The sequence below is a fragment of the Protomyctophum parallelum genome (genome assembly GCF_964188405.1).
Source record: "Protomyctophum parallelum genome assembly, chromosome: 1".
NCBI lineage: Eukaryota > Metazoa > Chordata > Actinopteri > Myctophiformes > Myctophidae > Protomyctophum > Protomyctophum parallelum.
The window spans coordinates 55,949,374-55,967,451 of record NC_139697.1 but is presented as its reverse complement, the minus strand read 5'-3'; the positions used below and the strand labels follow the sequence as shown (position 1 = coordinate 55,967,451).

At 42.8% G+C, this 18,078-nt stretch overlaps 1 protein-coding gene across 2 annotated transcripts; it reads right to left on the bottom strand.

Annotated features, from left to right (window-relative positions):
- Positions 1–9,980: 9,980 nt before the first annotated feature.
- Positions 9,981–15,509, bottom strand: pcolcea (procollagen C-endopeptidase enhancer a). 2 transcript variants are annotated; one of them, XM_083767203.1, is made up of 9 exons: positions 15,240–15,509; positions 13,609–13,717; positions 13,208–13,466; positions 12,858–12,982; positions 12,618–12,754; positions 11,831–12,186; positions 11,637–11,714; positions 10,462–10,632; positions 9,981–10,250 (listed from the first exon to the last, which is right to left on the bottom strand). In XM_083767203.1, exons 1-9 carry the CDS (start codon positions 15,320–15,322, stop codon positions 10,120–10,122), a joined length of 1,449 nt encoding a protein of 482 aa, XP_083623329.1. In that variant the 5' UTR covers positions 15,323–15,509; the 3' UTR covers positions 9,981–10,119. The 2 variants fall into 2 exon arrangements, with proteins under 2 accessions (XP_083623329.1, XP_083623330.1); XM_083767204.1 differs by having other exon boundaries at positions 11,843–12,186.
- Positions 15,510–18,078: the final 2,569 nt, after the last annotated feature.

The window sequence follows — 18,078 nt, the reverse complement described above, 5'->3', positions numbered from 1 at the left end:
GCATCAGTCCAGGTCATCGCAGCCGGTAAGAATATGTAGCAGTGTACATTCCATCTGTTTAGACATTTCACACTCCTCTTGGCAACTGCATGCTCCCCTGAAAATACAACAGACACTTGCAAGGGCTGTATTTTGCGTGTCTTAACTCTTAAGTACCACGTCTTATTCCCTAACTTGAGTAAACTAAAGACCTGGAGGCGTGATCAATGCTCTTTGGCCACTCAGAATAGCCAACTAAAAGTACCAAAAAAATACTAAAAGTACCAAAGGTACCCAATGTACACCAAGTCCCATTTCAAGTTACATTCAAATGTAGGCTATATTGAAAATAGAAGATTTACAAGCTCACAATGCATTGCATCATCGTGACACAATGTGGGCTTGTACATCTGCTATTTTCCAGTGGTCGAAATGTATATAGGGCTGGACAAATGTATATATGTTCTGTATTAATAGTAAAAATTGGCACACACCCAATAAAGAGATGGAATTGCGGAATTACTTTGTCCGCCATTTATTACATTTTTGGATGTGCTACCTTTTTGGATTTATTTTTTTTATTCCTATTTTTTGAAGTTATTTTCTATCAATTACACATCCCATGAAGTCTTGTATTCATGGAGTCTTTTGTTTGTTTGTTTGTTTGTTTGTTTGTTTGTCGCACGCGCACATACACACACACACACACACACACACACACACACACACACACACACACACACACACACCTGCAGGAGCAGCAGCAGTCAAGACCATCACAGCGCAGAGAAGTAGAGGCACACTCAGCATCCTCATGGTCATGATGATGATGGAGATGGAGATGATGAATGAATTCCTTCTAGAAAGAAGCAGAGAGACATGTTAGAGATATACTTCAGTCCGAGAAGTAACAACAACAACAACGACAACAAGACAGGACAGGAGGAGAGGACAGGACAGGAGGAGAGGACATCACAAGACAGGACAGGACAGGAGGAGAGGACATCACAAGACAGGACAGGAGGAGAGGACAGGACAGGAGGAGAGGACATCACAAGACAGGACAGGAGGAGAGGACATCACAAGACAGGACAGGAGGAGAGGACAGGACAGGAGGAGAGGACATCACAAGACAGGACAGGAGGAGAGGACATCACAAGACAGGACAGGAGGAGAGGACATCACAAGACAGGACAGGAGGAGAGGACATCACAAGACAGGACAGGAGGAGAGGAGTCACGTCAAACCTTCAGTAGAATGATGCTCGTCCAGTGTTGAGGATCAGAAACAGCAGCTCTTATATACACTTATTAAGGACACACTTTCACGTCACGTGAATGTCAATGTCACGTCACGTCAATGGCTAACCTGCCGGTTAGCCATTGACAGTCCCTAAGTGTAACTATTTATATATAGTTTATGAGTTTCACCTCCCAATGTATGAATGAATGAACCATTGTAAAGCGCTTTGAGCACTTGGAAAAGCGCTATGAAAATGCAATTCATTATTAGTTCCTTCTTCCTTGTTGTCACCTTGTTGTTGTGCAGGGGTCATGCCTATGTTCCCTCAGCCCTATGTTCCCTCAGTTCTATGTGCCTATGTTTAATGGCTGTCCAAATGTTTTCATTGTAACCTTTTTTTTCCTAATAAACAAAATTAAGTATACATTTGCTGCTTTATTATGTTTCTATAAATATGTGGGAGGGAGGTGAGCATGGGGGAGGATCGAGGGGTGCGGGGTCGCAATATATATGGGGGGGGGGGGGGGGGGGGGGTGTCATAAGACAGCTCCACGCTGTCCTGCTGCTGCCGTCGGTAGCTGACGTTCGAGGCGCGGCAGAGAAGCGGGGCGCCAGCGCGGCCCACGCTGATCAAGAACGACCCACGTCGCGTCACGCGCCCGGCGGAGGACACGATCAGCGGCGCGCGGGAACCGCCTCACGCCGGCGGCGCGCCATGACTTGCTAGCTGGGTAGTATGTTACCCCATTTCAAAACAGACCCTATGTTCCCTCAGCCCTATGTTCCCTCAATCCGATAAGTGCAAGTGTAATAAATGTAATAGTGTATGTGAAGTTGGCCGACCGGCCAAGGCTCCAAAAAGACAGACAGAAGACAGTCCAAGAATGCCCTTTTAGGGTTTTTTTATTCACCTTTCCAGTCCCGTGCAGATTATGGTACAGTGCGGCCTCTGCAAAGACAATGAAGATTTGGCCAAAATAACAGATGTACAAACAAACACACTTGAAGACAACACTACTGAACAACACCTAAAACAAGGAGAAGCTGTAACAGGCCATATACCCTTACTTTCCAAAGGGCCCTGGCAGCTCTCACTTAGGCTGTTACCTGTGTGTCAACCAAGGTCTAACTAACACACATCAGCTGCGGTCTCCCCTTTATAGGAGAGAGACATACCAAACTGTATCACAGCAAATTGGCAATTCAATTAACTCACCATAAGCATACAAAAGGCCAATGAGTTAACGCACCATTACTGAAGGTTTTAACCTGAACTTAAACATGAAATTCCGGACGTCCATTCATACACAAACTATAGTTTGTTTTTAAATAAGATTGCTCTCGACTCAAACACCCCTCCTCCTCTGCAGCACTTGGCACCTTCCCAGTCAACATGAATGCCACTGCAGAGGGAGAGGTGACCCACACTCAATTCAACTTCACATCAATAAATACCTTTAAAACAATTAGTATCCTTCAGCAATGCATTTCAGTTACAGTATCAATAAATAGAACATACACTTTACAACTTGAACCGCCACTTCCAAGCCGGCTAATTGATGATAATTAATTGGAAGCAGGTGTAGTAAAGTTTATGCCATGTCCCCAATCATTGTCTGTGTGTAGGGCACGGGCTGCCCCGTGACAGTGTAATAAGTAATTATTAAGTAAGTAATTAGTGTTGTGTAATAAGTATAATAGTGTAATAGTGTAATAAGAGTAATACAGACAGCATGTTTTTTCCAATTAAATTGCCATTAGATGGCACTAATTCCCCCCAAAACAGCTCGTCTCATCTTGTCTTTTTTTCTCCTCATCTTTTTTCTCGTCTCGTCCTTTTTTCTCGTCTCACCACGCATCTAAATCAAGGAAGGCACGACTGCAATTCATTTTAATGTCTTTTATCGCGTGCACGGTCTGGGAAGAACCTGTTAAACAAGAGACTACGAGCACTCACGGAACTGTCCTTAAAGGAACTTTATTGTTTCGATTTCCCAGAGTATAATTTTTCAGTTCCTTGTTCCTTGTATTATACAAGGAACAAGGAACTGAAAAATTATACTCTGGGAAATCGAAACAATAAAGTTCCTTTAAGGACAGTTCCGTGAGTGTATATATATTTTTTTTTTACCTTCCTTGTCTGGTTAAATTTGGTAATGTGTATAAAAAGGCCGAGTCACACTTGTTGTTCACAGCGCACATGCACCTGACAAAAGATATGAAATATTCAGACTGGCACGGCCCTCCATTCATCACTCATCATGTTTATCTGTCTTTGTCTCAATTAAGTGTTCCAGGATCCCATTGTCATTGTACCCTGTTCTCAAGCATTCACATCAAATCAAGTTTAGCCTGTAGGCCAGGGTGTGTGTGTGTGTGTGTGTGTGTGTGTGTGTGTGTGTGTGTGTGTGTGTGTGTGTGTGTGTGTGCGTGCGTGCGTGCGTGCGTGCGTGCGTGTGTGTGTGTGTGTCCTCCCCATTGTCACGGTACATCTGCATGACAACAATAACAATAAATTATAATAACAACAAATTATAATGATAATGACAGCACCTTTTGTGACCTTTACGTAACACAGTAGACCTATGAGACTTTAGAGTCTTTCATTTAATGTTCAACTTTCTCTTTCTAGTATCTGACCTATGGGATGATGAGCTCTGCCATCGCACATTTCCCTCTGTCTGCAAAATAACAGCTGAGCAGTGAGCACGCTGAATAACGTGGAGATTACACAACCTGTGTGTGTGACTGTGTGTGTGTGTGTGTGTGTGTGTGTGTGTGTGTGTGTGTGTGTGTGTGTGTGTGTGTGTGAGAGTGTGAGTGACTTTTAAGTAAAGTCAAAGTGCAGTTTAGCTGCATAAATGAATCTAACTATATAAAAAGTCTTTAAAGTGCTTATTGTTCAGTCAACATTGGAAGTGATATTGCACGAGGCCTAATTATGAGGTATAGGTTAATTGTTCATCCCCTCAAAGCAGGAAGACTGATTTTACCTTTGAAAATGAATAAATAAATGTAGTAATACTGAACTTTGGAAAAATTGTAACGCCATACTGAAGGCATGAAGAGACATTAACCAATTTAGACCTGAGGACGATTCTACAAATGCCTTCTAAATCTTGACAGTTTTCTGAAAAACCCCATGTTTCTATGTCAGTCGTTCTGAAACATTTTTATGTCAAGGACCCCCAAAAATGTATGTAATTACCCGCCGAGCCCCATCTGAAAATATGTAGTTCCAGGGACCCCCCAATAAGCAAATATTTGAGTTAAAAACGTTTGCTCTGAAATAATATAAATTCAAACATTTGGGATGTTTTTCACGATTTTTCAAAAAATACCAGACCTACAAGCTCGTAGCGCGGCACTTGGTGAGCTTGTAGATCTGCTATTTTTGATTAGCTAAAGTACAACATAATGCTTAAAACAACAAAAGGGGTTCCTGCCCAAAATGGGTGGACACTGACTCTCAGGGTCTTGTGGTGTCACTACCAGTGTTCTTGTGGTGATGCTAATGAGAGGAACATGAATGGAATGGATGCTTTGATTGAAAGGTTGGTTTGATTGAATGGATGGTTTGATTCAATGTCTTTACTGAATATTATGTAAAACTCTTTACCGAGCAGATACTCAGTGTGCGGGCGTATATTTCTGCTCTCTTCTCTCTTTTACTTGCATCAAAAAAATCAATAAAAAAAATAATTAAAATAACTCAGTCTGAGTCATTCTGAGCGAATGGACCTCTGCTTTGCTGGTTGCTGGTCCTCTGTCATGTCCACTTATACACAGGTAGCCTGGCCGGGCACCATCCCATTTCGGGTTCATGAACCGGTCGGGAGCGGATGATATCGCTACGTCATGTTGTAGTATTGTTTTGTAGTCAGCAATCTTCCGGAACTTCCTTTTCCCTCAAACCGATTTTTCTCAATAAAAGCTACAGGCTACGTACGAGAGCTTTTATTGTTATTCTTCCGGTTTGAGGGGAAATTGCTCTTTAATAGACTCAGTTCTGCATCACACACTCACCCATAGATGGTCCACACATTTTATACAATATGTTGTGTCTCCTCAGAGGCAAATATTGTACTTTTACGCCAATTATAATGAAAACTTTAGTGTGGTTATTTTGTAGATCTCGACTATTATTTCAAAAGATACATTAAACACTTCAGCCCTATATGTGAAATCTACTTTTGGTACTTTACGTATATTTAGATTCCAATACCATGTACTTCTCTCTCTCTGACTTGGACTTGCGTAGCTGCATGGACTCAACACTAATATATTAACCTACAAGAGGACTTCCATTGGAGACAGTGGAACAACATTATTACATTCAAATACAACTTTCAGTGAGTTGAGTGAGTAAAGAATATTTAACAAATGGATCAAGGAAACGAGACACTGAATAGATGCCGTTTCCATGAACTCAGATGGGGATAATTTAACTTCTACAATAAGGCTATCTTGTGATTATTAAAAGATTACAAATAAATGATTAAACCGTTTCATAAATAACACAGGTAGATACCCCTCCCTCCCTCTCTCTCTCTCTCTGGATTTGCTTCATGCAGCTCAGTTGATTACTTTCTGAAGCTAATTTCAGGTGAAGCTAGATCAATAATTCCAAGATCACCAAGATACCCATGTACCTGTCTAAATACTTCACTAAGATACCCATGTAGTACCTGTCTAAATACTTCACTAAGATACTCATGTACCTGACTAAATACTTCCTTAATGTTAACGAAGTCCACCAGAAGGAATTCAACAAACCATGTGCAACCCAGATTCGGCACAAAAGGGACAAAATTAATTTTGCTCCTATGCCACCAAAATGTGGAACGCCCTACCAACAGTCATTAAGACATGCAAATCCCTTGACTCCTTCAAAACTGGTCTCAAAGGACACCTATACGGATGACTGCAATTCGAAACTGGCCCCCGTAAAATATGAACCCCCCCCCCCCCCCCCCCTTTCCCCCTCACTGTAGGCTATATGTTTTCTTTCCCCTAATTCCCCCCTCTATGATGATTTCCTGTTTTTGGCTATAAGTGTATATTTGTACACTTGTCTTAAAATCTTATGATGAATTGAACAAGGTGGAGTTGGTGGACCCTCTTGTAAACAAGTGTAATGCTTTATTGGGTCGTCCACTCACATTGAACAGTTTTTGTATTGAATTGTGCTTGAAATGTACTGTAATTCAAGATACTGTTCAATCAATCAATCAATCAATCAATCAATCAAACAAAGATCTATTTGTCCGTGTCCTATTAAGGGCTATAGCATAAGGGCTATATGCACTCCAGTGAACTGAATGTTATAACTGTTATAAATGCAAACATAATTTGCGTTATATATTTTCGTTTAAATGCTTAATATATTGTTTTAATGTGCAAATTAATAGTTTTTGTTTATTCTAGAGAGTATACTTTTATTCTGAAGAGCTCGATCGGCCACCGGAAGTCTTATCCTTGCTAGTTTATCCTTGGCTCCGTCTTATGAGCAAAAAAGAACTGTAATAGTATTACTTTACCCACTTTACACATACAATGTCTGTTGTTATAGGCCAGTGAAACGGCACTTTTTTAGCGTTGACCCCAGTAGAAGGTCTGCTGCTGTGAATTTTACACCTCTCCCGCTTAGCGGAGAGTGGGGTGTGGTAGAGGCCTTCTCCCTGAACGCGTGGGTATGTCCAGATAGTTGCCTCGCGGAGCCGTCTTTGTCCAGTGTCCATTCTGGGTCCGGAAACGGTACTTTTTTGAGCGTTGACCCCAGTAGAAGGTCTGCTGCTGTGAATTTTACACCTCTCCCGCTTAGCGGAGAGTGGGGTGTGGTAGAGGACATCTCCCCGAACGCGTGGGTATGTCCAAATAGTTGCCTCGCGGAGGCCTCTTTGTCCAGTGTCCATTCTGGGTCCGGAAACGGTACTTTTTTCAGCATTGACCCCAGTAGAAGGTCTGCTGCTGTGAATTTTACACCTCTCCCGCTTAGCGGAGAGTGGGGAGTGGTAGAGGACATCTCCCCGAACGCGTGGGTATGTCCAGATAGTTGCCTCGCGGAGGCCTCTTTGTCCAGTGTCCATTCTGGGTCCGGAAACGGTACTTTTTTGAGCATTGACCACAGTAGAAGGTCTGCTGCTGTGAATTTTACACCTCTCCCGCTTAGCGGAGAGTGGGGTGTGGTAGAGGACATCTCCCCGAACGCGTGGGTATGTCCAGATAGTTGCCTCGCGGAGGCCTCTTTGTCCAGTGTCCATTCTGGGTCCGGAAACGGTACTTTTTTCAGCATTGACCCCAGTAGAAGGTCTGCTGCTGTGAATTTTACACCTCTCCCGCTTAGCGGAGAGTGGGGAGTGGTAGAGGACATCTCCCCGAACGCGTGGGTATGTCCAGATAGTTGCCTCGCGGAGGCCTCTTTGTCCAGTGTCCATTCTGGGTCCGGAAACGGTACTTTTTTGAGCATTGACCACAGTAGAAGGTCTGCTGCTGTGAATTTTACACCTCTCCCGCTTAGCGGAGAGTGGGGTGTGGTAGAGGACATCTCCCCGAACGCGTGGGTATGTCCAGATAGTTGCCTCGCGGAGGCCTCTTTGTCCAGTGTCCATTCTGGGTCCGGAAACGGTACTTTTTTCAGCATTGACCCCAGTAGAAGGTCTGCTGCTGTGAATTTTACACCTCTCCCGCTTAGCGGAGAGTGGGGTGTGGTAGAGGACATCTCCCCGAACGCGTGGGTATGTCCAGATAGTTGCCTCGCGGAGGCCTCTTTGTCCAGTGTCCATTCTGGGTCCGGAAACGGTACTTTTTTCAGCATTGACCCCAGTAGAAGGTCTGCTGCTGTGAATTTTACACCTCTCCCGCTTAGCGGAGAGTGGGGTGTGGTAGAGGACATCTCCCCGAACGCGTGGGTATGTCCAGATAGTTGCCTCGCGGAGGCCTCTTTGTCCAGTGTCCATTCTGGGTCCGGAAACGGTACTTTTTTCAGCATTGACCACAGTAGAAGGTCTGCTGCTGTGAATTTTACACCTCTCCCGCTTAGCGGAGAGTAGGGTGTGACAGAGGACATCTCCCTGAACGCGTGGGTATGTCCAGATAGTTGCCTCGCGGAGGCCTCTTTTGTCCAGTGTCCACTTTATAAAGTCCATGCACTCCAGTGAATAGCATTTATCCATTTAGATAACTTTTATTATTATTTAATTACTTATTAGTAATTTAATTACTTATTTTTACACAGAAACATAATGTGTGTCTTTACAATAACTGTAATGTAATAATAATACTAATTGTTATAATAGGTGTATTATTGCTTGATGAAATAGGAACCTTTATTGCTTGGATAGGAACCTTGCTTATACAGGTGTGTGACGCACGGTACGCACGGTACCTGTTGTTGGTTGCACTAGACTGAGCTGACAGGTTGTTTATTACTACTCTTAGCACGGGACTTTATAATAAACTATTGCCCGGCTGGGCTAAACTACAATCCTTGTTGGGTGATTCTTAACGAAAAGAACACACTTTTACACTAATAATGTAACGTAATAGTTATTTAATTAACGAATTAAAAATCTTATTTTATTCTGAAGGCAACCGGATGTCTTAAATCTGCTAGCTCTCAGACCGGAAGTCTTAAATTTGCTTAGAAGACGGAGCCTGTAGTCTGTTACAAATAAATGTGTTCCTGTCTGGCTTTGCACTTATAATAAAGGCCACACAGTGGCACTGTTGCATGATGACACTTTAAAATGGTGCATTAGATTCGATACAGTCTGTACAGATCTGTCCATAACAAATAATGCTTATTCCATAATACAGACCACTATGACACAAGACAAGCCGATCTGCTAGGGATGCTCCGATCAGGGTTTTTGGGACCGATACGGGATCACCAAATTGTTTTTCTCATGATCGGCCGATATAGGTCCGATACCAATACTGATCTTGTGAAATGTTGCACATTTTGATATTTCCAAAATGATTATAGGATTAGGCCTATGTCAAAACCCACGTCAAAACTGCTCCTGTGTGTGGGGAGGAAGGGGACAATGTTTAGGCCTGTCACAAAAATGCAAAATAATGTTATATCTGATTGACATTTATACCACTTAATTGCCGATCACCGATCAGAGTGATATGGCCGATCACCGATCGCTGGCCGATTATCGGAGCATCTCTACTATCTTCAGCAAGAGATTGGACTCTGGTGGCTTCTGACTGGTGGTGGTAACTAAATGAGGCAGGTCTACCCACAATTCACAAGATGGAGGCAGAGTAGAGAGAGCTCACAAACTCAAGTTTAAAGACAGATTTTAGCACATAGTAGCATGCCAAAGTTTGTGCTATTGTCATTGAGAATGGCAATATACAATATAACTCAGAAACTACAAAACATTTCAAAGTAAAAAGTTCCAGCATGTGTCTCCACATGCAGTAAGCTGCATTATAAAAAGTGTGAATGGAGTTTTTAGGTGAAAGTGATCTTTTGACGTGCTAATAGCTGCCATTGAGCCCCATTATAAATTACTCAAATTTGAAAGCACTATATTTCTAAAACTATGAAATATTTCAAAGATTCCTTTTCAGGCAAACATGTCCACCGTAAGATTAACCTAAATAGGGTTGAATGGGGTTTCTAGGTGTAAGTATGTAGGACTATATTATGTCCTTTGGTTGACATTCATGCAAATAAATGTGAATGTAAAAAGAATACATAAATTATCTGGAGTGTGGTGTAAGATAAAACAAGATAAAGGGCATACAGCATATTCCTTTATTGCATCATATAAAACTGTTATAGGAATATAGTGCTTATTTCACATTGCAACTGTGGTTGTGCATACATTTCTGGATTTTGTTTTGAATGGTGTTGTGGCCTGGGTAGACTTCAGTGTGAGGTTAGCAGGGCTGGTTGTTGATGTTGTTGAGCAGTTTGTGATGAGGGGCCTTATACGGAGCTGTGAATGCACCAGGGGCCAGGGTAGCACGTCCGTCTTCATCCACTTGACCCATGATTATATAGTTCATACCTTACAGAAAGATGTTTTACATATTATTAGTCGGTCTTATCAAAAAACGTGTGTGTGTGTGTGTGTGTGTGTGTGTGTGTGTGTGTGAGGGTGTGTGTGTGTGTGTGTGTGTGTGTGTGTGTGTGTGTGTGTGTGTGTGTGTGTGAGCATGCGCGCATGTCCGTGTCTGTGTGCTTGTTTGTGCACTTGTCAGAATCAGTAAATGACATACCTTTGCGTAGCAATGGGCATTTCTTGCATTGTGAGACCAGCTTCACAGACATGGCCTCTCCAGCTTGTGTGATGGTCAACCGACCTGCCTTGTAGGCCTTAATGAGGGAGATGTTGACGTTAAGAGTTCCCCGAGGCCCAGGGGTTAGTGATGTCACCTTCCCTGTTATCACTGGAAGAGCAGACAGATAGGGTTTAATTATTAGCAAATAAATAAATAAACAAGATATCCTATATAAGTATAAATGCACAACATTTCTGCATGCGTGTCTGTGTATAGTTCATGTATCTCGAGAACCTTCACTTCACTTCAAAACTCACCCTTGCACACAGATATTTTCTCACAATTTACAATTACAATTTAGGCATTTAGCAGACGCTCTCACATTTCTTTCTTTTATTTTGTGGCTATGATGGTGCAGCATTTATTTTTGAATCGAACCCAGTTTGATTACTGCATCATATCCTATATTTAAATTGTCTAACGAGTGGGTTGGTGGGTTAGCCAGTCGATATCATGTCAGACACAAACTGCTGTGACGGGGCTCTGTGTAGCGGCTTGGACCAAGGGCTCAATTTTTGTCTCCGACTTTAGCCGCAGGCCGCAGCGTGGCCCGCAATTCAGCCGCTGCCCAAAAATTACGAATATAGGAGCTTTCTATGTCCCTTAATGGTATTTTCGTCCAGCATCACCCGCTATCTTTTTTGCCGACACCAGTATTTGCGCTTATAGGTCTGGTCATGGGCGTGCTGGCACGCTTTCCCCTAAATTGCTATTTTGGTCAAACACATTTGGGAAAGCATTTTAAAAGCACCCGTAAACTGTATGCCAAATTAGTTTGGTAAAGAGCGGCGCTCACCGCGCCACTAATGCAGGGCAGGCTGCGTCATCTCTCCTTATTCACCTATGCATCTCTTTGTAATTTTCCTATAATCAGCAGAAGTGAGTGCCTGCCACTTCCTTTTGTCCATTGTTTTTATATAATTGTATAGTCAAAGATGCGTGATTCCATTTGCTCATTCAGTTCATCACCCCATAGCAGCAAATGGGGTTTAATCGATGTCTAAATCCGAACTTTCCGAACATTCCTTTTAGTGGGGGAACACCGTTTCCCCACTCCTAAATCCCCAAATAGGGGTCTTTATGTGCATAGTGATGAATTGCATGGCACTCACCAAATTCGCTGGCACAGAAACTGGTCTTGATAGTGCCATCTCTCTTACATCCTTTGGCACAGAGTGGATTCTGAGGGACTGGAATATAACAACACGTAAAGCATTCATACAGAGAGCTTGTAAAATACTTGTAAACCCCAAAGTACATGATTCCAAGCATGTCAATAATATTGACATGCTTGGTAGGCTATTACCTGGCTTTTTACCTGGCTTTTTCCCGTTTGGCCTCTGTCTATTCTGGTCTGTGGTGCTTGATACACGGGGCCTAACTGGCCTGGCTGGTTTGAGTCGTTTGGTGGGCACTGGCTTAGGAGGGGCAACATATTTGGTCGTGGTGGTGGGGGGCTGCGTAGTGGTGGTGGCAGGACGTCTAGCATTTACCACAGGTTTTGAAGGGCTTGACCCCACACGAGGTACTGATGCGGAGTCAGTGTAAATGGATGTAGAACCATGTGGGATGCTGTTGTAGCTGACTCTGAAGCCATCAGATGTCACACTGAGGTCAGACACAAACTGGACAAGCATCACATTGCCGTTGCTGATAATGGTTCTATGGGTGTCACCAGGAAGAGAGAGAGAGAAAAAGGGAACAGATGAGAAGCCAAATTAAAGCTCACATTTATTTCTAAAGCCCATAATCACTATTACAGTCTCAAAGAGCCAAATGTATCAAAGGAAACAAAACAATGGACCTCAATCAGTCAAGAAAGAACTGTTGATGAGAAAAGAAAAAGAAGAAAACTTAGCAAGGAACACAAAAGAGGGGACCTTCTTCCAGGATGGACAGGCGTGCAATAGGTGACGATGACAATTAAAACTGGAAAAAACAGCCAGAAAAAAAAGAAAAAAAGAAAGAAAACTAAAAACACGATAATAACCATACAGCTACGTCCCCAGCTAATTTATTGAGGCCAAATGCATGCAATTGAGGGTCCTTGAAATAAGAAAGTTTGAGAACCGCTGCTCTATATCGTTACTTACTCAGGGCTCCTATCGCCACAGTATTTTCCAATCAGACGAGAGTCGTCTCTCTCTCCTCCGTTGAAGAATGCCACATAGTCAAAGCGGCAGTAGGTGTCAGACTCTAAGCCAAACTTATCAAACTTCACTTCAACGACCTGGTACCAAAACATAGAGAAGTCAGAAACAGAACTGTGATGTACTGTATGGTGACTGCACAAAAGATGTGTAAATGGAATCTCAGAAACTTGTGAAAGTGACCATATCAGGCTCCACAGTAACAAGCCAGGAGCAGGTGATGCCTGGTGGGTATTTCTTGTCTGGCCAGTTGGGTGTTATGATCTCTCCCTGGGCTTTTGTCATCTTCCCCCCACAGAACTGGTCATCTGAAACAAGTTGTATTAGGGGGTATGGAAATGAATACACCATAAACCATATTGTGATATAAAACAGCTGTTTTACAACTTCGGACCGTGGCAACCCCCATGCACTGCTGGTTTTTCCATCCTACCAAGACACCAGATGTAACGTCCTGGTGAGATGTAAAACAAGCAGTGCTGCAGGGGGTCCTGACCCGGGATAGGGAACAATGGTCAATTATACACGAATACCATTTGCATGGGGTTTGCCTCCGCTGAAATAAGCCACAAAGCCTCTCCCTTGGTTCTCCGTGTCAGACACCATTTCCAGCATCATGGTGTTGGTGGTGGACATGAGAGCGCCGGGCCGGAACGTTCCGCAAAACCGTCCAAGCTTTTGGACCATGTTGGAGTGGCCGTTGTACACATCCAGGTAGTCATAGCGACAGAGCGCGTCAGCCTCCAGGTCAAAGATGCGGAAGGAGAGCATGACCACGTTGCCCTCGGGGACCTATGGAGTCAGATAGAACGTCTCATGTAAATATCAACGGCTGCTCGTGGATAGGACTCTTTAGCAAGTGTGTGTGTGTGTGTGTGTGTGTGTGTGTGTGTGTGTGTGTGAGAGAGAGAGTAGTTGGGGTTCAGTGACTCACAGTGATCCGCCATATGCATTTACTGTTGGGTTTGTAGAAGCTTGGAAAGCCCTCACTGCCAACAAATCCAGAGTCTGAAACCAGGTCTCCTCCACAGTGGAAAACGGGCCTGGTATGTACAAAGTGGAAAGAATAGCACTATAATGACGTATAGGGATATACAGAATTATTGTATATTTAGGCCTATATGATGTGTGTTATGATAGCACAATATACAGTATAATCTATATTAAAACAGCCCCACTTTGACTACGTAATTCCGCACACATATTGTGAAGTGTGAATCATGTCCTGTTGAGATCTGTAAATCCCTTAAGCCGCTCCAACAAGAACGCCTCCCTCTTGGCCAATGTCCTTGAGAATCCCAACTATTTTGCGTTTCAATGTATCATAAGAATTCAACTGTGACTCAACTTGGCTTTCAATATCTCTAACCCTGTACATGGCTATGACCATGGCTGACTCACCATGGCTTAATTTCCCCAAGATTCTAAAAGGTGATCATATGAATCATAACAAATTCATCTCATGAATTTCCTTAATAACTGCTATTAAGTTCTACATCTGGATCGTTCAATATCACATAACAGCACACAGATCACTATACACCAAACAGCAAACCAATACATCTAAAAAGGCTGAGTCAGGCAGTATTCTGGGTAGTACCCTGTCAGAATAACGAAACAACAAAAAGAAAAAAGTGGCAGCTTTAAAGTTGTGCTATAACCTCATGGTAATGTTATGTAGCCCGCTTCAAATAAAGTGTGTTGAAACTCAATCATGTCTGAAAGATTGCTTTCTGTCGTTTTGGACAATTCCCTTGTCCAAACTATAACTGACAGAGATAAACACGAACCATCGTGGAATATGTTTATTTTAGCCTGCTAGTTTTAGTGAAGCTAGTAATTTGTTTTAAATAGCTGAAATGACAGGCCAGAAGATACAGAATAGATGTTTAAAACAACAACAGTCTGTGGCAATATAATAAGAGTCAAGACATTTTGATTGGAATCAAGTCAAGGTATGTGTATACTTTCATTACATTAAGAAAATATATCTAAAACCTACACTCAGGAAGACCAAAAAAATGCATTTTCTAATCATCTCGTATTTTTTATCTGTAAGACTTATCATTGCTGAAGAACAACAAATATAGGTCCAGGACCCGTGCTAATCCCTTTCAAAACATCTCGCCTCAGACACAATGGAAACAACTATTTAAGGAACGCAGACTGCAGAACCCCAGTAGAGTGAGACAGTCGCCTGTTGATCAGAGCCAAGCAGTTCTGGAGCCAAAGCATCCTGAACCGACCCCACAGACAGATAGAAAAGCAATAACATCTGGAGCAGCTCAGCCACCACAGGCACAGACTTAGCTTGCCTCACATCACGGCTCAGAAAACCAACAGGACACTGCTGCAGCTATATAAATACTGAATGAGAATTAAATGGAATCAGTTATTTAGGCAAGAATTCAGAGGCTGACCATCTAATTCACAACTTTACACACTGCTATATGAGGAACAGTTATCACAGCCAGAACAAATTCAACATCATCCAAGTTTTGGCTACATTACATGTAGCCAAAACTTGCACAAAGCCTTTCACACAAGGAATGGAAAACAACTCACCTGGAAGAGTTAGTCTGTTGCTGCTGTGCCAAACAGAGGGACAGGAGCAGAGAGAGAGCCCAGATGCAGTCCTCAGGCTTCATGATGCCGTGTGCTCACAAAGCAACAAACTTTACAGCAAAAGAGGTGGCAGCGGGAGACTAGAGGTGAAGCACGGGGGAGGGAGACCCTTTGGAGGAGAGGCGGAGAAAATGAATGTGAGTGTAAGAATGTAAGGGGGTATTAGGAACAGGATAGGACAGAGACAAGAGATGCTGAGAGGACAGAAGCGAGAGTAAGGGAGAAAGGGTAGTGAGAGGAGAAGAGGGGAGGGCTCTAATTACATCCAGATGTGTTTCCTATAATGACATAAAATGTAATGGGGGGTGGGGGGGCATGAAGAAAATACGACACTGAGGAATGGAGACTACATAGCAATGCACAAACTTCCATAGTTAAATTAACATTGCGCATATGGATTTTGTGCAATTCTATCTGTTATATTCTATCAAATATATATACATTTTTAGAGCAAGGCCATTCATCATGGTCCTTTGCACCGTTAGCAGACCGTTTACTGTCTCTGCAGCACTAAAAATAGCTTGAACTGTCTGTGGTCAGTCCTTGAGAGACTGGGTGATGATGATGATTATGTAGAGTGAACAGGTGGAGGTTGAGCCTCAGGCTGCATGCAGGACATAAAGCACTTTACAAGTAAACCCATGCCTAAATTCCACTGCAAGCTAGGGATGAATAATTTGGATAGAATGGGGAGTATCTTTAATAATATTACCAATGATACACAGAGCATCCAAGAAGGATAGATCACACAGAAAGTATCAACAGTAACGTAAAATCTGACAACCTTTTTCCATCAAACCGAATGTCCCCAGGGCCCCTTGGGGTCCTTTAGCCCCTATATGAGTCAGAAAGTATCTGTCTGCCCTCACAATCCACAGGAACAACACTCTAGGAAAGGAAGCCAAGTGGTGTCTCTCTGTCTCATTGTGGAGAATTTCTGATGAGCCAACCCTTTGGCCTACATTGGTGGGGCCTGTAGAGGGGATGTCGTTTCAATAACCCCATAAAACCATGTCACATATTAGGGAGCAACCAGGTTGCAAGGCTGTGATCAAAGCCAACAGGAGGAGGCACAGACAGGCCATGTGGCTTTAAGTCTCCAATTACAGATGGGTAACGTATGATATGATCTCCACTGGTGTTTTTAACTTACCTCAAGTCACTATTAGGTGTCATACTATGAAGTATAGTATTACTGCAACAACAGGTAACGGGTAGAATAATGCACTGAATAAGCTTCAAGTTAAACCAGCTGCTTCTGCTTGCACTGTGCAAGAAACGTGAGCCTTTCCCCACACCGTCCTGCTGTTTGTGTTAAGCCAAAACCCTGATAACAGGCAGCGCGACCAGGAATGTGGTGACGTGCTAGATCTGCTGGGGGCGGATGGCGTCTGCTTGAGCACAACTGTGTGCAGAGAATGAAGAGGAGGAAGAGGGGGGGTGCTCTGCTGCTGGTAACTCAAGTGAACTTTACGCTTAGTGGGGATCCATACCAAATGTATAGGTTTCTAGGTTTCTCCAGCAAGACTCAGGGTTGCTGATCATTCAGAGAAGCATTCCTTTCAGAGAGCAGTGGGATGAAATGACAGGGGAGTATATGAGAGTGGGAAGAAGACAGATTAGTGATGAAGGGAGGGGATGGGGGAGTTGTGGAAACATGGAATGGGGAGAAAACCAAAACTAATCTGCTATGAACATGAAAAACATGGTGTTAAATTATTTATTATGGACAGTGGCTGTTACGGCTTTCGAATGGAGCACTGCATCATGCAGAGACTGCTGGCACAGAAGAAAAAACATAGAAAAAAGAACAGACCATGTGCCTTCTCAAAGCATGCAACAGCTGTGAGTTCAAATGTGAGAGACAAGCTGAAAGTGGTGATTTCAGAACAATTAACCCGCCTGTGCTCTGTCATTGTGGTTTCTCTCGTCGCTCTCCAATAAAAAAAGAAACATTACTAAAAATACACTTGTTCATGATCTCAGAAGTTAAAAATAAGGACTAGACTGGTATGCTGGCCTATTTTTTTTTAGGGAATTCCCCAAGACAAGACAAACCTTGTCAAGACAAACCTGTGCCTAGTAAAATCAGTAAAATCCTCCGTTTAGCTTTCAAGATGCAAGATTCAAGAGGGTTTTATATTTGCCACTCACTCACTGTTGGTGTGGGATGTTCCGCAAGACTAAAATACATTATATCTCAGATAATCTCAGAGGATATTCCTATTTGTCCACAACTGTGTATCTTGGGTATATTTCCTAATAACTTCAAAGTTAATAGTAAAAAGAAGAGTATGATTACTTACTCTCTTCTACAGGCTAAACATGCAATTGCACTCTTTTGGAAAAACCCAGACAAACCAGACATCAAGCAATGGTACAAAGAACTATCAAATTGTCTTGCACTAGAAATTTTTACTTTAGCCATTAAAGGGAAATCTGAGGACTTTCAAGAAATATGGGGACAGTTCATGCGTTTTATGAACAGCAATCCATTAGGACCTGTATTAGATAATCCACAGTAATGTGGGGAGGAAAATAATACCGGTAATAAATAATGAAGAAAAAACAAGGTCTCAAGCATGGAGAGGAATGTTAAGTAAATCAGTGGACTATTCTGACCATCCCACTATGTCAGACAGAAAAGGCAGGCCACCACATGCTTTTTGTGAACCACTGGACTTGCACGGGGACACGTGAAGACATGCGTGAAGTCTGCAAACATCGTGAAGGAACACAGCCAGATATTGACTTCTAGCTTCATTACAACTATTGCCAC